This window comes from Nicotiana tomentosiformis, chromosome 2, assembly GCF_000390325.3.
Source record: "Nicotiana tomentosiformis chromosome 2, ASM39032v3, whole genome shotgun sequence".
Classification (NCBI taxonomy): domain Eukaryota; kingdom Viridiplantae; phylum Streptophyta; class Magnoliopsida; order Solanales; family Solanaceae; genus Nicotiana; species Nicotiana tomentosiformis.
This window is the reverse complement of record NC_090813.1, coordinates 10,345,958-10,370,414: the sequence shown is the minus strand read 5'-3', so window position 1 is coordinate 10,370,414 and position 24,457 is coordinate 10,345,958. Positions and strand designations below refer to the sequence as shown.

Genomic DNA, 24,457 nt, shown 5'->3' with positions numbered 1-24,457 from the left:
GTATCTGAAAAGGGAGATTGCCATATTATCTTAATTATCATCAATATTTTAAACTAGCTTTTGAAAGTGATAGGGAAATATAGGAAGGTTGAGTTTGCATTGACCGAAAGCTAATTTACCTTTTTTCTTAGGGAAATAATGGACATTACTGCACCATAATATCAGTAAAAAAGGATGTAAATGCTGTTATTTGTTTTTCTTTATTTAAAAGGAGGATAACTTTTTTTTCTTTTTCAAAAAACTTGAATTGTTGATTAGCTAAATAGATTTAAAATCTAAAATTTTCTTAAACTTACATAAAATAATATAATGAATAATATTATCAAACATTTTGTGTCGTCCCAAAATAAAAGCAGAGTGTCATGTTATTTGGGAAGGAGGAAGCACTACTATTAGTCTATTACGGACGAAACTTCTCTCCATTTCTCTTCTTCTCATTTACCCAAGTTCCTTTATAGATTTATGACATTTGACTTATCTTTATATCGATGGCCTAGATTTATTTACTTCCCACACTAGTTTTAACCAATGTTTAATAGGTCGATATTATTATTATTATTTAGGGAAAAAGTACTCTCTAATTTGGTAAAAATATTTATTTTCTAAATTCCAAATTTTAAATAAGGTATATTAAAGTGCATCTGTTTTATGTTTCGAATTGACTTTCTTGTCAATAACGTATTCTTAATTTTATGACCATTGTTTTATATTAATAAAATTTCAATGGTTGAAAAAAGGGTGGGGGATTAAAATTGCTCAATTAGTAGTTGTTTTTATAGATGAAATGCTTGGATAAATGTTGCGGTAATTTTTTAGTTTAGGCAGAAATTATGCAACCCCGAAATTCTTTTTCCGTAGACATTAACAATAATTATTCTTTCAATTGTCTAGTTTATGATTTTATTGTGAAGTATTCCATGATCCCATCAATTTAAATATAAAAGTATACATGAAGGCTTTTTTAATGGTTGCCAAAATTTTGTAAGATGAAGATTTCCTACCAAATTTAGACAGTACCCTTTTTCCTAAAATAATAATAACATCTACCTGTTAAACCATGGTTAAACCCAGTGTGAGAAGTAAATAAATCTAGGCCATCGATATAAAGATAAGACAAATATCATAAATCTATAAAGGAACTTGGGAAATGGAGAAGAGTTTTATCCAGTCTATTATATACCATTCAAAGTTACGCTAAGTTTTACTCCTACATAATTTTTTTTTTTTTGGGTGGGGTGGGGGGAGGGGGCTATTAATATTGATGTTGATGCTTATTAAATGTGTCCTAAAAATAGGACAAATTAATAAACTTATAAGATGAATTAGCAAATTAATTAAAGGGGGACAGATACATATATTAATTATGTGGAGAAACGATGTTGCAAAATCATAATTCATATCATTATATGCCCCCACTAAACTTTCTCTAGTGACTTCCATGCAGATTAACCATATGTTATTATTGTGGAAAGAGGAGTTTGTATGCTCTAGGCCTTATCCAATTCAACATTGTCCTTTTGTCCCCAATAGAATTATAGAAAATTCAAGTGGATATCTTTTTGGCTACCAATTCAATAGTTCCCTTTTCTGTATTCAATTCCTTTTTTTTCTTTTCGGGGGGTCAAAAATCATATATCTAAACAAAACCTTATCCAATTTTCAGTTAGTTAATATAGCAAAAACAAACTCAGGTGATTCTTGCCTAGTGTCTCAATATACACTAGCGTTTAGAACTATGTATTATTTAGGTGTGAATTGAATAAATTGTATCTATTTTGTCTCTAGAGATATTATTTTTCATGAACAAACTTTGATGGATAGAGCTATCCGATACATGTTGCTGGTGGGAGGTAACATATATCCTATAAAATTAATCGAGATATGTGTAAGATGACCGAACACCACAGTTATCAAAAAAAACAAAAATTGTGCCAAGTTTAGGGGTAATGAGGTACTCTACCGTCCCTTTTTGTCCCATTTGAAAACGTCCTACTAAAGATTGAAAAAAGTTCATATCTTAATTATGTATCTTGGGCCAAATATTGTAAAGATGAATGTAGATTCTGTTTTATCTAAATTCATCTGCAATGTGTTTCCACTAATCACCTCTATCTACTTGTATAATTTGTTAAAAAAACTTTATTCGATACCCAATAATAATCATTTTTATATGTTTTAAACAAGACTTTTGCAAGCAACTAGTAGACAAAAAATCTAAAGGAAGCTTCCATCAGGAACTCAATAATAGGAAAAGTTTCTGAAATGAAGCTCAAAATCTCCAGAAATAATGTAATCCCTGTTCAACAAAATTAATAAATTAGCACTTGCATTTGTTTATAGTTAATATTTACAGAAAGTTGTAATAATTGACAGATTCACAAGAGATCTTTTGTTAGTGCTCATAATGCAACAGTATAATCAAGTTGTAGAAGTGTACAAATGTGTTGTGTTGTGAATTTTAATGACAAATCCTTCAACTTGGACTCACATATAACTTGGACAAAGTTATTGTAACAGACAGAAAATGACAATGTAATCATAGAGCAATTACGTTATGAGAGATGTGTCGGATTTTGAGTGGATAAATACGTATCTGCCTATATATCCACAAGGACAAATTTTGAAGAAAAAAAGGAAAAAACAAATTTGAGATGTGATATTTTGTTATATTCTTCAAATCTCATATTTGCCAAGATAGTTTTAGTGGGCATTTGGACATAAGACCTGTATAATTCCGGGAATTTTGTTTTTAAAAAAATTTAAGTAAAAATAGTATTTAAAATTAAAATTGTGTTATGAATACAATTTGGAGCTATTTTTGAATTTTTGTAAGTGATTTGAAGTGAAAATTTTAAAAATAAGCTTTTTGAAGTTTTTCAAATTTTCGAAAAATTTCAAAATTCAACCTTAAGAGTGAGATTTAGAATTTTCATGATCAAACACTAACTCCGAAAAAAGTAAAAAATTTCCTTAAAAAGGTGAATTTTTTATGGCCAAACAGGCTCTTAATGTTTTCAAATATTAAATTATTAATAGGTATAAAATATAGAAATTTTTTTAGTGTCAGCGAATTTGTCTTTCTATAATATCGGGTTGTAATGGGTCAGTTTAGATGAAGCGATATGAGTAATAATGATTTATATATCCGATCTTAATTTGTTTAGGATTGAAGTATAATTAATATTGTGATATTCCCATATATATGTTAACATCGTTAAACGTCAATAAATAGCAGCATTATGTTTACATTGCTATCTTCGCATAAGTTTGAGAACATTCAATTGTTTTATCAACAAAATCCTACTTATAGATGGAAACATTTGTAATTGTAATAATTTTGGAATGAAAAGTTTTGTTTTATTATAAAATGTAGCTTTCACTAATGGAATAACATCACTCAATTCTGTAAGTTTTATATGTTCTAAACCTACTTTTTAGTAACATATTCGGATTTCAAATTCTGATGCTTGTGAAGTTAATTTAATCTTAATGTGGTTTCTAGTCTGAACATCGATATCTGATTTTTCATGAATGCGTTATGTTTGGTATATATTCTATGATCCATTTTCTCAGCAGCCAAATGTATGTGGATTTTCTCTATATTCCTTGTCCGAGTGACATCTCATAAAATATTCTGTTTTCAGTTTTGAGAAGAAAAATACAATGAAATGAGAAATATAATATATATAATTTTGTATAACACCATGTGCAGCTAAATGGATAAGCCTATTTTCGTTTAGCTCCTCTCTTTTTTTTTTTTTTCTGATCTTCTCGATCTCTTTATATTTATTTTGGGATTAGATTCTATGCAAAGTGTGTGAGAAATACGATATGATTCTGTGAGCTCAAACTAATCCAAAACAATTCCTTAGAATTAGAATCAGATTTCATTTCCATCAACCTTAAGAATTTGAATACGACAAATCGAAAGAGTACTAATTTTAATCTGGATAGGTTTGGGAGATTTCCACATTTGTAGATCAAAATTAACATCTAGAAGTGTACCACACATATATATAGAAAATGCACGATATTCGTTGCATATTAAAATAAATAAGAATTAACAACAATGGTTTATATTCTAGCTAGATAAGTGAGATATCCTCCCAATAACTTGTCAGAGAGAATGTGAATATAATCTGAATTTTAACACAACTGACATAAGCAAATGTACCATTTTGATAGTAATTCGAATGGAAGTTGGGAATCTGAATCTAAATTTTAGCTGCAATAAGAAAGATATGTTGGGCATAAATTAAAATATACTTTCATTCTTTTGTTCACTAGATTCCAGCCACCATTGCATATGAAAATTCCAGCATCTATTCCATTTAATTTTAAATTGATACTGAACTAGAAATGAAGGTTGGGAGAATAAGGGACATTTTACTTTTTAAATTCTCGATCAGATTATGAGCTCGTTTGAATTAGCTGATTTGAAGTACCTGATAAGCATTAGGTGCTGAAAAGCACTTTTAAGTGTTGAATCTGATTTAATAAATCAGCAGTTACGTGTTTGGATACAAGTGTTGGAATTGATAATAAGCTGCCGAAGTGTTTGATAAAAAGTCTTGATAAGTTATTTTTCTGTTAAAATGACTTAAATAACCTTAGAACTGTTTATACTTATAAGAGTGTAATTTCTTCAAAATTTTAGATTCGAGATCGATTCAAATACAAAATATTCTATTTGTCATTTTATTTTAAATATAACTGTGATTAGATAAGATAATTTTTATGATAAGCATTTAATGAACATAGTTTGAACTGAAAAGAGGTTTAAATATGTAGGCCAGAGTTCCTATAATCTTGCAATAAGATTTGTAATTCAAAATATAGTCTTCAATTTTAGTTTGTTATCAGAATAATACTGCAACAAGATAATTGAAGACCTAATGCATAACTATGGGATTCATTATGGAGGACACTAGTGTTTACATAAATACAATTATGCAAAGAAATAGAAAATTTGCTTACCTCAAATATTAGTAAGAAGTGCAGACTTGAAGAGGCAGAGGTTTAGGTTTGAATCAATACGTGAGGAAATAGATTTGCTGTGAAGAAATAGATTTGACGTAGGGATACGTGAGTTTTTTTTAAAAAAGAAATATTTTAGGGATAAAATAGTAAAAATTTTGGTCAAAACTTAAAGTGCTTATAAGCCAAAAAATTATTAGTTAGGGGTGACCAGCTTATGAATTTTGGCTTAATTTTGGCTTATAAACACTTGACTTATAAGCACTTTTAACTTTACCAAATACGTAAATAAGCCGAAAAGTGCAAACCAGCTTATAAGCTTAGCCAAACACCCTCTAAGTTGAATCATGCGCAAGGAATCAGCTAAAGAAGCATATTAATCTGGGAATATTCTACATCCTCAAGCCTAATCTGGTTGTTTGGCCATGTTGTTAATTCATTTGTTCAGTTATTGATTTTCCAGGGGAAAATCTAAACTTTGGTCAACTTTGTGGAGAGATATTTCGTATAAAAAAGTTTCTGCAAAAGAAAAAACGTATTTGATCTGTGTAAACTCACGATTAATTATAGGAAACGATCTAATTAGTAAACATGTGTATATGGACTCAATGTTGATCCTTGGAGTAAATGCAAAGTTATAGAAAATTTCTCTGTGTCTCCTACTAGTGTTCTCTTTATACATACCATTTATTTACGACGATTATATTAAATTTAAATTTCGCTCCTTTCTTTAGGTCAATGAAAAGTGTAAATTCTTCTTTCTCTTCCTCTAAATCTCGATCAATTTTCTTAACAATAAGAATATAGACTATACATATACCTCTAACGTGTAAAAAGCTTAAAGCTCCATGCCAAACCTCATCCACTATATCCTGTTGGCTTTACAATTATTGAGTCCACAAAACTTAATTATTATACAGAACAAATTAAAGTCCCTTAAAATAAGTGGTGATTTCATCACTGACAATATAATTATTCGTATATCAATCTGCTATAAGCTTTGAAAGTACAAGAACTTGTTATAAGCGTATACTTATCCAGTTACCAACTTTATTTTAATAAAAAAATTTATTTTTGTATTAGAATAATTGAAATGCCTAGGCAATCATGTTAAGGTCTTGCTAAAAGAAGAAATTCTTATAGTATAAGATGATCGTCCTAGTCCTAGAAATAAAATCATAGGGAGTCACTAACTGAGTGGAATATGAATCGGACGTCAGTAAGTTAATTGGCAACACATATGAAAGTTTTTTTATAATCATTGAGGTACGTACAAAAGAGGAACATTGCCATGCTATTTCAATATTGTCCAAGAAAAAGGTCTTTAAAAATATTTATAGTATTAGCTTACACCAAAAGTTACATAGAGGCTAGAGCGATTGCAATTTACCAGGCACCTAAAAGATTTAAAAAAAAAAAAAAAGAAACTCAAAGTACCTCCCAAAAAAAAAGGAAGAAGAAGAAGAACAGGAAAAAGAAATTTAAATGTAAAAGGCAAAAATGCCTCTCTTTCTTCTGCTCTTTTTTAATTTGCTACTAATTTATCAACCAAAAATTAAGCTTTTGGTTCTTCCCTAGCTAACATGGGGGGCTGTGGCATTGGTATACCGATGGCTACTACTGGAGTTTGGATTTTGTTTGCATCAGTTTTTTGCATTTCTATATCATTAATTGCTTCATTATTTGCAAGAATCATCACTTGATTGTTTCCTTTAATTACTCCCTTCACTGCTTCAGGAATTATTGACTCCTCAATTTCCTTCTCCTTATACTCCTTGTATTTTCCCCACAGAACTGAGTATAGCCCTGCCACTATGAGCACTGCACCAAGAATTCTGAACCCAAAAGAGAAAATAATTAATATTCAGTTTACTAAATGAAAATAAAACCAGAAAAGATTTGAAATTACCCTCCAATATAGATTTTTTCAGCAAGAATAAAAGAGCCCATGATTGCAACAATAATCATCATTAAAGGACTAAAAGCAGTCACAAAAACTGGTCCTCTTTTCTCCATTACAAGACCTTGTACATAGTATGCTATACTTGATGATACTATTCCCTGAAAATTAAATAATTTGTTAATCATTATTTTCGTATATATCATCTTGGCAAAACCAATAACCCAAATTGAAAAGAAGAAATTAAACTTACAGCATAGGCAGCAGCTAGTAGATTCATGTCAAAACCAATAGTCCAAACAGAAGGTTTGTGCTCCATTACAAATGTGACTGCTATAGATTGCAAGGTTCCCATAAAGCAAACAAGTGCAGTTAAAGAAAGTGGAGCTGTGTATTTCCTCATTGTGATATTCTGCACAAATATTACATCACCATTTAGGAAACAAAACAAAAACAAAAAAGAAGATTTTTTCTTGGATATTCTTGAAAAGAGAATGAAAAAAAAAAGGGAAGTATAAGTGTACTATTACACACCTGAAGAATGAAGAAAGAAGCCCAAGCAAAAGTTGCAAAAATTAGGAGAATGGAACCTTTAAACCAATCTTTATCAGAATTAGTAGCTCCACTAGTTTCTGAGATACTAGAATTAGTAGTAGAATTGATGTGATTTGACCATAACAAGTTAACAACATGGCCTTTGTACAATGTCATTAACATGGCTCCAGCTACTGTCACTATTGTTCCCAACACTTTTGCTTGGCATCTAACTTTCTTTATGTCAACTTTCTCCATCCTAAAATTAACCCTTTATAAATTAGTCCAAAACTTGAAGAAGTAGAGAAAGAAGAAAAATAATATATAGTATTAAATATGTATACCTGCAGATCACTGCCATGACAAATGTCATAGCAGGTAGCATGTTGCTCATAGCACATGAAAATGTTGGGGATGTGAATTTCAGTCCAGCATAGTAAAAATTTTGATCAATCACCGGCCTGTTTAAATTGAAATGATTATTAGTACAATTTTTCACTTTTCCAATTTGTGGAAAAAGTATAAAGTTATACTTATAGGATATATATAGAAAAAGAGACTCACCCAAGAAGACCCAATACGAATATTTGCAAGAACATCATGAGCGACATCTTTGGCCTAATTTTTCTGTCAAAAAATTTAAAGATTTATCTGCTTTTGCTGATCTTTCAAGAATTGTAACTAAAGCTTCAAAATTTCTTATTTTTGTGGGGTAATTTACCTTTCAAGAATAAGAGCAAAGGGAGCAATAACTGCAGTAGCAAAAGCATGTCTATACACAACAAGAACATAATGACTCATTCCCCTATTAAGAGAAACTTTTGTAATAATATTCATTCCTGCATAGCCAAATTGCAAGGAAATCATGGCTATATAAGGCTTAGCCCTTTGAAAAAAGCTGCAACCACATTCTCCTTTTCCTTCCATTTTTTTTTTTTTTTTTTTGTAATTCTTTTATCTGAATGTTAAAGTCTTTAAGAGAAGAGATTAAAGAAGTGATCAAGTGAAAAGCGAGGAAAAAACTCTAATAAGAGGAGATTTGTGTTTTTCCTAAGGAAAAGAAGTGAGACATGCAACATATTTATAGACAACATGAGAAAAGGCAACAAAGGACGTCTCTATTATATCCGAATAGAAGGAATAAATTTAAAAGCTTATAGAATATATTACGTAAGAGTTTGAAGCGTGTGAGAATCTCACACTCACACGTGAGTGTAATTTGCGCTAACTATCTATTGCTATTGAATCTAATTGAATATTCTGATTTATTTTAATATTGCAAGTAGGGCCCGCTTATGGATTTATTTGAAGTATTGAAGTATATATATCTAGTTAATATGTTATCATACTCCATTATCTCATTACACTCCAAACATTTTTGGTTTTGCAAAGTTTAAACTAATTACAACAACAACAACAACCAAGTATAATCACATTAGCGGGGTTTAGGGAAGATAGTGTGTACACAGATCTTGCCCCTATCATGGGATAGAGAGGCTGTTTCCAATAAACCATCGACTCCCTCCCTCCAAGAACTTCCCATCTTGCTCTTGGGGTGACTCGAACTCACAACCTCTTGGTTGAAAGTGGATAGTGCTCACCACTAGAGCAACCCACGCTTAAAATGTATTTTAAAATGTATTCTCTTGCATCATTTTGATAGGAGAAACTTCATCTTAGTATAATATTAGTACTTTTATGTAGTTTATTATGTATACAGATTTTAATTTAAAATTATTTTAATTTATTCTAGTCCCATTTACTTGAAACATCTGTGAGGTTAGGATTTGACGCTAATGTGTTTGAGATTTTAATCATTTTAAGTAATAGGTTTTGGATTAATAATTTGTACATACTCAATAATTTTTTAAGATAATATATACATAATTTGGATCAAAACAATTGATTCGATCAAAACTGTAATTACCTAAACTCTAGCTCCGCCCTGATCACAAAATTAGTCACACTGACCATTATAAGCGAAAGCTACCAAACAGATTGGAATGAATAGAGAATATATAATTGTTAACGTTGTCATTATTGTTACATCTTTCATTCTAGTGATAGAAAGACGAGTTTAGTGCTATGCTGATACCACACCCAACCGGGGTTTTGGTGGTGGGGTCCACCTTTGATGTGGGACCAACTTCGTCTATCGTCACTCCGAAATGCAGCATCCCGGAGCCGGTGATTCGTCGGAAAAGTAATGTCATACGTCGGAGTTGAAATGGGCGAATATTAGAGTTACTATAAATAGTAAATTAAAGAATCAAATTATAATGTGCTGATGCAAGCTTAGGAAAATCATTTTCATTTGCTTAGGGTAGTTTAAAATCACATAACTAGTTCGTCCGATTGTACTAAAATTGACGTTAACTTTAATACAACAACAACAACAACAACAACCCAGTATAATCCCACTAGTGGGATCTGGGGAGGGTAGTGTATACGCAGACCTTAGCCCTACCCTGGGATAGAGAGGCTGTTTCCAAATGACCCTCGGCATCCTTCCCTCCAAGAACTCCCCACCTTACTCTTGGGGTGACTCGAACTCACAATCTCTTAATTGGAAGTGAAGGGTATTTACTATTAGAGCAACCCACCTTGTCAGAACATACATGAACATACACATTGATTCTTTGTTGGGCAGGATAGCATTTCTTATGTAGAGAATATAAAAGTAAAAGCCAAATATTCCATATCTTGATATTGTACCGTATATATGTCGCTTAAGTCTGAAGTACTTGTCACTGAGTTTTTTTTAATTCACATTCCGAATTTGTATTACGTAAGGCCATTAGAAAAAAGATTTCCGATCATTATTTATTTATATTCCTAAAATTCGAACTCGAGACCTCTTCCCACAATCCTTGCGGTTGGGATTCCTTTGCACCCAACAGACAAGAACTGATTGCAGTTGCGATACCAAATGAATATGGCAATAAATAGGTAGTGGGATTAGAATATCAACGAATACAGAGAATCCCTACCTTATTTTTATTCCTTTTGAGATAGCGTCACAAATTTCCAATTTATCGCCAAACAGTAACCCCATTTAGAAATTCAAGATTTTCTTTAAGTTCCTATATATTTAATATTCTCGTTTTATCCATTTGTTGGTTACACCTTTTCTGTGCATCTTGTTCTTTCTTCTGGTTTTTATATTTGTTTACACTAATTTGAGATTCTACTACTATAACGTGATTAATACAAATCAACTTTTCTGATGAAGTTATTGCAGAAAAAAACAACTGTACATTTGTAAACTAAGTTATAATTTGATTATGTTAATCATCCCATTTTCTAAGCAAAACCACCTAACTTGCGATTTATGTTCATGAGTTGACTTTAACTATCCTTGTGCTTATGTATTAGACTCCTTCGAATTTGAATTTTTTTCTCTTCAAGCTAGTATCCGGTGTCCTGGCCTCACTAATCCAAATTCGTTCAGCGAAAAGCCTATTATGTGAGTTTAGAGCTTTCTATCCAAGATGACTCTATTTTAGAGCTCGATATGAAATATCTGGTTAAGGATAAATGAATTTTATTATTCTATAGCACGTTGTGATGGTGATTTACACTTTTCTAATTCCTTTTATTTTATGGAATAGCTGAAATCCACTAGTCACATAATCAGATTCTATTTTTTCTTTTTACAAAAAATAGAGAAATAAATAAATATGAGTTTAAGTTATCTACATCCGTTAGAGTATAAGAATTGTTTATACACAAATAGATCATATCATCAACTCTGCATGCGTGAAATGCCCTTAGCCCACAAAACGTGAATCAAGAGATCATCTGCATCATCACAAAATTCCACAAAGAAAGGGGATTGATTTGAACTCTCATCACTAACATCATGTCAATTTGTAAGATTTTCTTTGAACAAGATGATGATGATGATAAGTATTGATAACAATTCCACTAACGGTCCTTCAAAAGCCTAGAATCGATCGATATGACCTTAAAAAACAGGCATTTCAACTCCAATGGATATGGCCAGCGGAAGAGGAGACAAATCTGATTTTGCAGTCAGTGAACTTTCATGAAATAAAGAAGAAAAGGCCTCAAAGTTTCACAAAGCGACAATCATAAGTATGAAAAATGTAATGACCGATCGGTCATTTTGAGCTCTAGCATGCCGTTCGGCAATTTTAGGCCTTGAGTAGCTTTATTTTATATTTTCTGACTTGTACGTGTAGTCGGAATTGAATTTCGGGAAGTTCGGAAGCTTTAAGCTGAAAGAGTTTACCAAGGTTTGACTTTTGAGTAAACTACCTCGGAATCAGAATTTGAAGGTTCCAATAGATTCGTATGATGATTTTAGACTTGAGTGTATGTTCGGGTCAGGTATGGGTGGCCCAGGAGCATTTCAGCACTTATTGTGGAGAGTTGACATTTTAAAGGTTTAGAATTTCCTAAGTTTGATTTGAAGTGGACTTTGGTGTTATCGATGTCCGTTTGGAGTTCCGAGCCTTGAAATGGGTTCGTATCGTGATCTGTGACTTGTATGTAAAGTTTGGCATCATTCCGGAATATTTAAGTATGATTTGGACGCGTTCGTCGAAGTTTCAATATTTGAAAGTTGAAAGAAGAATTTTGATCGTAGATTCATGAGTTTGATGTTATTTGTGGCGTTTCGAATCTTTGGATAAGTTTGGATAAGGTATTGGGACTTGTTGGTGTGATAGGACGGGGTCCCGGGGGCCTTGGATGTGATTCAGAGTGGTTTCGGATCATCTTTTCTTGTTTTGCAACTGATGGTGATAGTGTCTGGTTTTGTTCTTTGCGAACGCGAAAGGTCTCACGCGTTCATGAAAAGTGATTTTTAGCTGCTGAGAATTTGTTCATCGCGAACGCAACACAGGGGTCGCGAACATGGAGACGAAGATGAGGTTCCCTTCGCGAACGCGATAGGGAGTCGGGAACGCGTAGAAGGATGTTGAGTTGGGGGCCTAGAGGTGTTAAGCCTTCACGAACGCAGCCGAGTGATCGCGAACGCGAAGCATCAGGACCTGGAGGCATCGCGAATGCGACGTGGGGGACATGAACGCATAGAAGGATTTTTGGTCAAGGAATTTTTAGGCCTCGCGATCGCGAGGGTACTTCCACTATCGTGAAGAGGAAGGGCCTGGACAGACTTCAATTTATTTCGGGTTTTGGCTAATTTTTTCCACTTCTCACATGGTTTGGACGTTTTTGGAGCGCTTCAAGGGTAGATTTTATCATCTATTGCGAGGTAAGTAATTCTCACCTATTGTAAGTTAATTACATGGATTCAATAAGGATTTAACATGGAAATTTGTGAAAATTGTGAGATTTTTGAAGAAAAATCTAGAAATCTTATTTTTGAATTTTGACCACGAAATTGGATATGAAATTTGAAATAAATCATATATTTGAGTTCGTGGCATTATGAGTGAAGTTTATCTTTAAAAATTTTCGGAATCCGGACACGTGGGCCCAGCGGTTGAATTTGTTGACTTTTCGAGCGGAGTTGGGAATTATTATAAATTAATTAATTATGAGTGTTGAAGTATATTTTTATTGGGTTGCATATTGTTTGACTAGTTTTGGATCGTTTGGCTTTGAATTGAGGAATTAAAGAGGCATTGGAGCCGGTTATTAGAATTTCGGAGCGAGGTAAGCCTGCTATCTAACCTTGTGAAAGGAAAACTACCCCGTAGGTATGTATTTGTTATGTGCTACTAGTTATGATTGCTACATACGCACGAGGTGACGAGAGTTCGTATGTAGCTAAAAATATGTTTATGTTCGGATAGACTTAGGTCTTTATTATATAATATTTGAATTATTTGAACTCATTTTTCTTGTTTAATTAAGTGAATTTATAATTGAAATTGATTTGGGAATATATTAGGTTGAGCTCTATCGCCTTGAGTTGTTGGGCGAGATATTTGATAAACGGTAAAAGTCATGTTCACTTTATGTTCATGTACCTATGTTGTAAGCACGTGACTCGCAATTCGATAAGTTTCGTTCTTTCCTGTGGATCAGGCCGAACGCCTCGGCAGTATATATATTTATATGAGATGCATCCATGGATCGGGTCGTACGACCTCGGTAGTGTATGTACACGATTATATGGATCAGGTCGAACGACCTCGGCATAATTCATGCGCAAAATCGCTTGGAGTTTGAATACACATGCACTTACCCTCTTAATTAAACTTGGGAATTATGTAATATTTCCTTTATGACCTGAGATCGTATATCTAATTGATGGTTCCTATTTGTTGAGATAGTATGTAGCCCTTGGGGATATTTTAACTAATAATTTTTGTTAACAAATTTCGTTACCTGGTGTTGCTTATTCTATTGATCATGTTGTATTTCATGCCTATTTATGATTCCTGCATTTTAGTTATTAGACTACTAGTAAGTGTCAATGTCGACCTCTCGTCACTACTTCTCTGAGTTAGGCTAGATACTTACTGGGTATGCGTTGATTTACGTACTCATGTTGCACTTATGCACTAAATGTACATGATCTGACATGTTCATTTGATGGTCATCTTGGCGCGTAGGCGCTGAAAGTACAAGAGGGGGTGAATTGTCAATTTCTATTTTTAGTACTCTAAGTAGTTGACTAGTTTACCAATTAGTCGACTAGAGATAAGAACAGAATAATAATAATAATAATAATAATAATAATAATAATAATAATAATAATAATAATAATAATAATAATAATAATAATAATAATAATAATAATAATAATAATAATAATAATAATAATGCAGAAATAAAGTGCAGAAAATAAAGACACCGAGATTTTTATATTGGTTCGGATTCAATGTGAATCTTACGTTCAGTCCCCTTGAGTTGCAAGGGTGATCTCTTTCGGTATTGAAGTTTTTTGAGTATAAGATGGTTGATGTAACTTTATACCAGTAGCTTAGTCTCTATGTCACTTTTCCCTTCTTGATATAATGCCTCATCAGTATTTATCTCTTTTTCTTCTCTCACTAATTACATAACAAATCTAAAACAATACAATGCTTGTTTGGAGTAGAACAAAAATAGTGATAATGGTTCGTTCAAAGTATATCTGCTTCAATCCTGGAAAAAATGTATATATACTTCGTGAGGCTTTCTTGACTCTTGATTGACTCGAGTCTTGAGAGATTACAAACCCAATGGAATTGATCCTTGAACGGAATCGCAAATTGATTCTTTCCAAGAATAGGGTTAGGATTCCGTTGATCTTCCTTGACTTGTGTCTTTGACAAGCTTTTCTTCCTTTGGACAGATCTTTCCGTTACTTGAGTGATTGATGATGGATCCTCTGATTTCGGGCTTTAACTATCTCTAGTGTAGAGCTTCACACTCTTGTTTTCCTTTGATTTTGGGACCTTCCTATACTAGCTTCCGTCAATCATCTATCAAATCATTGATTGATTCTTCTTCTAGATTTCTGTTGCTTCTTCCTTTTTCAAATCATTGGTTGATTCTTCTTTCGGATTTTCATAGTTTCTTCCTTTTTCATAGATAATCATTGATATTTTTCCTTTCCTTTGCTTCCCTTAATATATTGTTTCCTTAGTCCATGCTTGAGTGATAGGGAATCTTGATTTCTTTGTTTTATCCCTTGTGATCTTGAACCAAACGTGATATATTTTTTTTTCATCATTGAAACTCATATTTAACAATATCTCCCTTTTTGATGATGACAAAAATAATATATATAAACAACAGTTTACTTCCATGTCGGCTTGTTCTGTTGTAGTCGACTCCCCCTCAACAAGTGCTGCATATACTTTAGTCGACTCCCCCTCAACAGATGTTGTATATGCTTCAGTCGACTCCCCATCAACAAGTGTTGCTATTTGTCCCGCAATATATACAATTGAAATTAAGCAGAGACATGCACATCATTGGCAAATATTTGCACATTATAGGCATGCAGAGTTTAGCAAAAATAAAGAAAATATCTAGCGACTGGTTATCCAGTCCAAAACAGCAAAATGGCAAAAGATTTTCTGAAACATCCACAACTAACGACGCAAGAAATAAGCAAAAGTGTTGTAAATCACCTCTTTTAGACGTTCAAAGCTGGCATTAGCTGAAACTGTCACCCCATCAATCCTATCATGTACTTCCTTGAAGGCTTTGACTGCATTTTCTGCAAGTTTGAGATTTTTGACCCTTATCTTTGAAACATCAGACCCAATCTCTTTGGAGATGGCATGGATGTCCCCGACCGTTGATTGAGTTGTAGCAAAAAGGTCCTTGATGATGGTCAGCGTGTTGTCAATAGCAGTCAAGTTTTCTACAAGATCATGATCACTTACACTATGATGGAAAGCAGAGGCTTTGATCTTAGAATCAGGCTGAACATTCTGGACTTTACCCAGGATCCTTAACACACACATACCTCATACCGACAAAAGCTCTGGAGTTGTAGGACTTTGAAACAGAAACAAATGAGTATTCTAAGATAGAGATGTTGTGTGCTTCTAAGATGTGGGTGATAGCCATACCATAGGGTAGACTGGTGGGGTCATTAATACTTTCAATCATGAAGTTTATGACCCATGAGGACAGTTTAACCTTAAGTTTGGTACAAGACAGTAGACAAGAAAGGTGTCTCATTGAGAGAAGGTGGAGAATGAGCCAGTGCAAGGAAGAAGGGTAGTTGCAGCAATGTGGGCCAGAACTGAGGTTTCGAAACTAACATCATTGGGACCTAACTGGTTAGGAATAAAATCAGATGGACATTCAGCTATACAAATTTGCTTGATCAAAAGAGATTTCAAAGTCACCAGGACATGTATTTTTTAAAAGTATGGGAAAGCCAGAGCACAATCAAGGATAATGCGTTTTCCTAGAACTAGGGATTCTAACTTATCGGGCTTGCTAGAATGAAGATTGGCATAGAACATCATCACTAAAGGTTCGTAAACTTTGGGGGGGGGAGGGGGGTACAGAGAGGAATTTTGACCATCCTTGAAAAATAAACAAATCGTTTACCTTATAATTGAGAGCCTTTGACCATCCTTGAAAAATAAATAAATCTTTTACCTTAAAATTGAGAGCCTCCATGTCATCAAGATCGATTACTCTGTCATGAGCAATGGGCTTATCTTTGAGAGCAACAAAGAAATTCCTATTTGGGGTATCCCAGAAATTGAGGTCAAACTCTAGAGAACTCGAGAGGTATATTTTGGATTTCTTGGGGGTAAAAGATTCAAGGGGTCTTGCATAGGCCTTTTGCCAAGAGCCTTTTCTCCTATTTAGTGGGAGTGGTCAGATGGTTCTGTCTGAGGAGAGGCAAACCCTTCTTAGTGGTCAGACCCTAGGTCTACTTGTTCTAGAGGCTGAGAAGAGGGTTTTCCCTTAGAACGAGTACTTTTTCTTGTGGAGGCAGATGGAATTTTAGAGTGTTTAGCCATTGGATGATTTTGAAAAGGGGTTTCTGAGCGATAAGAACAATGAAGACAAGAGAGGATGGTTTGAAGGATTAAAAAGAAAAGGTTTTGACAGTTGAGTACAGGAAAGGAAATGGTGTCAGTGAAGGGTTATGATAATTGATTTTTCTTTCTTGAAAGCTGCGATTGATGGGAAAAGAGAGGGAAATCGGAGGCGCTTAATTAATGCATACTTACAGAGAAAATAAAACTGAAAACATTAGACACGCAAGAATTAAAATTAACACATATGTCCAAATTTTTATGATCAAGAAAAATAATGCCAAGTAGTTCTCTTAGGGAGCAAAATCTATCTTCAAGTAAAGGCTTAGTAAAAATGTCTGTTAATTAATCAGTGGTGCCGACAAATGATAATTTTATATCTCCCTTAAGGACATGATCATTAATGAAATGATATTTAATATCTATATGCTTAACTCTAGCATGATGCACAAGATTCTTTGAGAGACATATAGCACTAGAGTTATCACAAAATATTTGAATATGTTTAAAAACTAGTTCACAGTCACCTAGTTGATGAGACATCTATAGCAACTGTGCACAACACTGTCCAATGATAATATATTCTGCCTCAATTGTGGATAATGCAACTGAACCTTGTTTCTAACTATTCCATGATATTAATTCCTTTTTCAGTAATTGACATGTTCCACTGGTTCTCTTTCTGTCTTCCTTATTACCTGCAAGATCAACATCTGAAAAACCTTCAAGCTTAAGATTGTTAGAACGTGGGTACCATAGTCCATATGAAATAGTTCCAATGAGATAACGAATTATTCTCTTTACTGCAGTCAGATGCGATTTCTTATGAGCTGATTGAAACCTGGCACACTTACACACACTGAACATAATATCTGGTCGACTGACAGTCAAGTAAAGCAGAGAGCCAATCATTCCACGGTATTTAGTTTCATCAACTGGATTTCCTTTTTAGTCTTTGTCGAGACTTGGTGACGGGCTCATTGGTGTACCAATTGCTTTAGCACTGCTCATGCCAAACTTTTGAATTAATTCCTTTGTATATTTTGTCTGGCATACAAAAGTCCCTTCTTTATATTGTTGAATTTGAAGTCCAAGGAAAAAAGTAAACTCTTCCATCATACTCATTTCAAACTCACTTTGCATGAGCTTAGCGAATTCCTTGCACAAAAGAGGGTTAGCACTTCCAAAGATAATATCATCAACATAGACTTGAATAATAAGATTACCTCCTAATGATCGTTTGATAAATAAGTTAGTGTCTACTTTACCTCTTGTAAAGTCATGATCAAGTAGAAATGAGCTAAGTCTTTCGTACCAGGCTCATGGAGCTTGTTTGAGTGCATACATAGCTTTAGTCAACTTATACACGTGGTATGGAAATTTTGAGTCTTCAAAACTAGGAGGTTGTTTTACATATACCTCCTAAAAAATAAAGCCATTTAAAAAGGTACTTTTGACATCCATTTGGAAAAGTCTAAATCATTTGAAGGATGCATATGCTAGAAGAATCCGTATGGACTCTAGTTGGGCTACTAATTTGGCTTATTTTTCACAACTTTTCCATCTTCATTTAGCTTATTTCTGAACACCCGTTTGGTTCCAACTACAGTAGCATTTGCAGGCTTAGGTAGCAATTCCCAGACTTGATTTTTATCAAATTGATCAAGTTCCTCCTGCATTGCTTGTACCCAACTAGAGTTTTTAAGGCTTCCTCAACCTTCTTTGGTTCGATCTGAGAGATGAGTGCTACATTTGCCTTTTTCTTAAGAGGCCTTCTGGTTTTAATTCCTTCACTTGGATATCCTATGATAAACTTCTGAGTATATTCCGGTTCACTTATACACTTATTTGGATGTGTTGCAATCGTATGAGTAGTTGACTCCTTCTGTGATTCTTGTTGACTATTGATAGGTTCATTAGTCGACTCTATGACATCGTCTGTATTACCAGTCAACTTTTTTTGATTTGCTTGTGTGTGATATTTCTTGGTTGATGTCTTCATCACCTGTAATGATTCCTTTATCGGTCATAGTGTTATTTTCACCAAATATGACATGTGTTGATTCTTCTACAGATAAAGATCGTTTATTATAAATTCTAAAAGATCTACTGTTTATAGAATAACCCAGAAAAATACCCGCATCACTTCTTGGATTAAAATTTCTAAGATTGTCCTTATTGTTATTGTGGATAAAACACTTGCTGCCAAATAGATGAAAATAGCCTATGTTGGGCCGTTTACCTTTCCATAATTCATATGGAGTTTTCTTCAAGATATGTCTTATAAGACATCTGTTGAGAATGTGGTAGGCTGTGCTTACTGCTTTTGCCAAAAAATGATTTGGCAGGGAATGTTCCAATATCATTGTTCTGGCCATATCTTGTAGAGTTTGATTTTTCCGCTCAACTACTCCATTCTGTTGAGGTGATCTTGGAGCTAAAACGTTGTGAGTATATCCTTGATCATTGTAGAAACTTTCAAATGATGTACTTTCGAATTCTCCTCCAAGATCACTTTGGATGTTTGTAATGAGATACTCATTTTCTCTTTCAACTCTTTTACAGAAAATCTCAAAGTATTTCAAAGCTTCATCTTTATGAGATAAGAAAATCATCCATGAAAAAATTAATTAGTCATCAATAATAACAAAAGCATATCATTTTTCTCCAATGCTAGCAGCTCTGGTGGGTCCAAATAAATCCATGTGAAGCAATTGCAAGGGCTTGGTAGTAGACAAAATGTCTTTGCTTTTGAAGGATTTTCTAGTTTGTTTACCAATCTGACATGCATCACATACATGATTTCTAGAAAAATTGAGTTTAGGAAATCTATTAACTAAATCATACTTGGAGAGTTTCTCAATTAGATGCATGCTTGCATGACCAAGTTTCTTATGCCACAACCATGGATCATCAAATATAGATGCTAAGCAGACGTGACTATCTAAATTTTCAATGCCATTAAGAATATAAACATTTCCATACCTTTTTCCTGGGAGTATAATTTTACCTGACTCAACTTTAATAGCTGTCACGCCCCAAACTCGGGGAGCGCGACCGGTGCTAAACCGAGAGAACCTGGCCGAGCAAGCCTCTTAGATTTCCTTCTACCCAACTCACCCATGAATAAAGAGGAGATGTACTCCATTAATCAAACAATGAAAGAATTTCATTAACAACTCTTATTTCATTTTCATTGGTAGCTTTATTCATAATTTACGAAGTATTACAAGTTTATAGATATAATGAAAAACATGTTTGCCAAAAACTAACGTTTCTAGTTCAATTCCCCACATCAAACACCACCCACAACATGTCTACGGGGCTTCTAACTACAACAGAAGAGTAGTATGGAAGTACCGGCAATAAGGCCCCGACTATACCTTAAAACACAATGTACAACTCAAATGACATTAGGCCCAAAATAGAGTAGGGCTCACCAAAACCTACTGAATAGAGAGTGTCTGCTAATGAGGACCAAAGATGCCCACTGATGAACCACCTGCATCCATTGTAGATGCAGCGCCCCCGGCAAAAGGGACGTTAGTACATATAGAATAGTACTAGTATGTAAAGCTAACTGTCCACTTACAAAATAGAATCCCAATATAAGGAAGGAAAAAACCATAGAAACATCAAGTCACAATCAGTGATATCCAAATGCCAATTTAAAACATAATAATTTCTAAAATACGAAGATAATATTATTTTTGGTTGGGAGATCTTTATCACCGATATACCACTGTTCACAATACCATCGTTCACAATACCAATACCACTGTACTTTTAGCACGGAGTCCGATCATGACCCGATCGGCTAGGCCATCTCATCTGAGACATCAACCACAATCATAATTTTAATTTCAATTTTCAGCACAATCACCACCATGTGTACGGCATGGCATCCGATCACGACCTGATCGAATAGGCCATCTCACCACAATGCCGTGTGGATCGACATCATCCTTTTCTATCAATCATATCATTCCAATTAAGGGGAATAATTTTATCATATCAATATCATCCCAAATAAGGGGAGTGATCACAATCCACACCTACACAGGCACATGTAGTTTAGGGGTTAGGTTATTTCAACCTACCCTTCCTCGGTAACTATCGTTATTCCCAAAAGTATTTTTGATTTTCATACAAAGGAAACAACAATACCAATGCATTTACCTCATAACCTTTCACACCATTTATAGCCTCATTGGCATTTTCATCCACTTACAATATCATTATTTCATTAGCTCTCTTGACCATACATATGATTCTTCATTCATGGCACAATGGCCGTATTTCATGTTCCACATTTTTATTTCTTTTATTTCATGGATCGTCATCATAAATATTAACATATATAATATTTCTGAATTCACAACTTTAAGGTAAATGCATAAACAAGTTAAAATCATAAACAAGCAACACACCATTTATTCTTGAAAATACTTTTCCCCAAAAAGGGCAATACACAATTTTCACTCACGAATATGTAATAACGCAAAACACATTAAAAATACTCATAAAGCATAGCATTAGTTAAAACAACCATATTGCGGCATGACTTGAGGACATAAGCTTTTAGACAAATCTACTTTCAAAGTCATCTTAAAATAGTTGAATCAACGCTCATTTCATAATCTTTCTCACATCATCTCATTTCATTGGCACCTCTAGCCACAAGCATAGCTTTCATTCTTGGCACAGTGACCACACTTTATATCTTCAACTCACTTCTTTCACTTTCGAGAATCTTTATAGATTATCAACAACAAGACATTTCCAATCAAGACCTTAGGCACACATATGAGAAATTAAGAGTATTAAGTATATCGAGTTTTTCTCACAAAATTTGGCATACTAGCCTTCATTTGAAACACGACTCAAAGCCATAACATTTTAATACACATATCATTCTTGGACACATTTCTATAGTATAACATAATGTGATAGGAACATTTAGAACACATTTTGAATACATAATTCTCGACACTTTGCTTACTCGAGACAATCGAAATTAATGGGGACAACTCCGAACATGGTAATAAGGAACTTGACCCAACTATACTTGAAACTTATGGGAACATCATGGAATTCACTTCTAAAAGAGTAGTTTAGCCAACATACCTTGCTTGAGCTTTCCTCTCTCTAGAACACTCTCACTTCTCTCTAAAAATATCAGATTTTTACCTTCTAAACGAGCCCCAAAGGCTATTTATCAAAATGGGGTCGGGTTATAAAAATAGGAAAATGGACCCTCCGAACTTAGGTCTGCGGTCACAGAATGGACCTCACAACAGGTATGCGGTCCGCAAAATGGACCGCAAAACTAATGCCCATAACTGGGCTAGACTAGTCAGGTCTGCAACCATACTGCGGTTCGTAGACCACTTATGCGGTTCGCGAAATGATTCCGCGGTCACGAAATTGACCGCAGAATCACATTCTGCTAGCCTTTGGGAATTTGGTCATAACTTCTTGTGGGAATGTTCAAATGATAAACGGTTGAAAGATTTAGAAACTAGACTCGAATATCTTTCATTTGATAGGTTGTCCATCACACAACGCCTTATATATAAGTAGACATGCTCGTCCAAATTTTGATCTTGTGCGTCCTTATTTGGAACTTTAGTCTATCATGTAATTTCCAACTTGACTTAGACTGGGGGCTCTCCTTAGACCCCACATCACTTATAATATGCCTCATATACTTATTATCATATCCAATTGAAATCCATCATATTTATAGTCATCGTCTGCACACAAAATAATACAATTAGCATACATCAACTTTCTTAATAGTGCTTAAGTACTTCGAAATTTTCTAGGGTGCTACATTCTTCCCCACTTAAGAACATTCATCCTCGAATGTTTTACAAGTCACTTATAAGAATAGAGTTACCATCATTTTACGTCCAAACATTATACATAGGCACTTATGACTACATGAGTCTTATACTTCCTTTCCAAAATCTCAACTTACTTATGGCCCTTAAAATTTGGCTATCTTTACGAATTCTTAGAAATTTCGGCAGAGTTTTCCCTATAACTGGGCCTATCCACATGCCAGAGAATCATCAAAACCACCCTAACAACATATCCATTACTCAACAACACATCATAGTATATATCAACAACACTGATCTCAACATTAGAGCATTACATTAACAGAAGTGGTATCTTGACATGAACTGTACACATTTAAACCATGATGCATAGAGAGTACATTTTTGAACCACAACCATTTGGCTCTATAAACAAGTGAGAATATTTCCTTCCCTTAACACTTTCGGCCTACGAGGTGATCTCCTCGACTCACAGACTTAGCCATAGCACTTGACGGAGGCAATCTCAATTTCCGGACTTATCTAACAAGGATGACAATTAGGTACCTCTCATAGGCCAATTACCATTAACTTTACCTTCAATAGCTCCCACCAGAATAATAGACAAGGGGCTTCCAACTACCTTCCTTGATGTAGGCACATGAAACACCGAGGAATGGAGAACAACGATGGGGGACATCATACTCATAGCTTCGCCTATTTTATTTCCTTCAATATTTCATAAGGCCTAATGTGACTACACATACTTTACCTTCCTTAACAATTCACCCAATATATTCATAGAGAAAATCTTGAGAATAACCCGTTCACTTTCTTCAACTCTAAATCTCTACGCCGTACACCCAAACTAAACCTTTGGCGACCTCCAACAATTACTCTAAGATATGCTAGCTTGAATATGACCATAAAACTTCCTATCCAATATATTTGATCACAGGATGATGCTTCTTCTTTGACATGTTTGAACGTTCAACCCCCCATAGGTTACTATAAATAGGAACAACGAGTCTCGAGATTGGGTTGGAATTTTTCGAGAATCCATCAATGTGCTGAGCAGGGCATTTCAGGAGGTTATATCCTAAGAGACATGAAGGTTACTACCAATAGCACTGACATGGTTAATCATTGTGATGACATCATTGATTCGACAAATGAGGCATAGAGTTGCCTAGTACATATTGATAATGTGGAAACATGTACACGATCCGGAGATGTAAGAGAAGTGAGTCATTTTAGACATGTGACATATGGGAGGTATGATCGGGAGGATAAAGACATTAGCATCCGTCATTCTTGGATGACTATGAGTTATGAGAAGGACAGTAATAATTGCTTTATTCCATACGTGCCTTATTCGGCAATAGTAAGCCTCAAGGAGAAATAACCAAATACTTGACACCAATCGCCTTATGCAGTGTAGGGAAAATCAATTTAACTCAAAATGAGAATATTCTGGCACCCTTAATGTGATATGGATTTAAAAATACATGAAGTTGTGTTACATTCTTAACATTAACTGACACAAGGAATCTATGCCATAAGCCCATGAGGTTGAAACAGAGGTTGAACACTTGTGAGATTATTATCATTATGACACCTTAACCCTCCACAATAGTTGATCTTATATGAGAGGACTAGAGATACAATAAACTTGTCTTTCCAATCAATATGCTCATGTTATGTGCTAGAATTTAAAAATCCACCTGAGGTTGGGTGGGAAAAGTCATGGTAAGGCTTCTTAACTTTCAATCACACACAAGTGA

General features: G+C 34.2%; 1 protein-coding gene across 1 annotated transcript; it reads right to left on the bottom strand.

Moving 5' to 3' along the window:
* Window positions 1–6,282: 6,282 nt before the first annotated feature.
* LOC104111977 (WAT1-related protein At5g07050-like) lies at window positions 6,283–8,470 on the bottom strand. The gene is made up of 7 exons (XM_070194963.1): window positions 8,133–8,470; window positions 7,976–8,038; window positions 7,756–7,872; window positions 7,412–7,670; window positions 7,131–7,289; window positions 6,887–7,038; window positions 6,283–6,812 (listed from the first exon to the last, which is right to left on the bottom strand). The coding sequence occupies exons 1-7, from the start codon at window positions 8,336–8,338 to the stop codon at window positions 6,533–6,535; spliced, it is 1,236 nt and encodes a 411-aa protein (XP_070051064.1). The 5' UTR covers window positions 8,339–8,470; the 3' UTR covers window positions 6,283–6,532.
* Between the last annotated feature and the right edge of the window lie 15,987 nt (window positions 8,471–24,457).

What these genes read in the sequence shown, in the direction of transcription:
- LOC104111977 (XM_070194963.1), bottom strand. Translation starts at nt 8,338, where the DNA reads ATGGAAGGAAAAGGAGAATGTGGTTGCAGCTTTTTTCAAAGGGCTAAG. An exon ending in GTCATGGCAGTGATCTGCAG is followed by an intron (nt 7,671 to 7,755) that starts GTATACATATTT and finishes GGTTAATTTTAG; the next exon opens with GATGGAGAAAGTTGACATAA. An exon ending in GAAAAAATCTATATTGGAGG is followed by an intron (nt 6,813 to 6,886) that starts GTAATTTCAAAT and finishes TTTTGGGTTCAG; the next exon opens with AATTCTTGGTGCAGTGCTCA.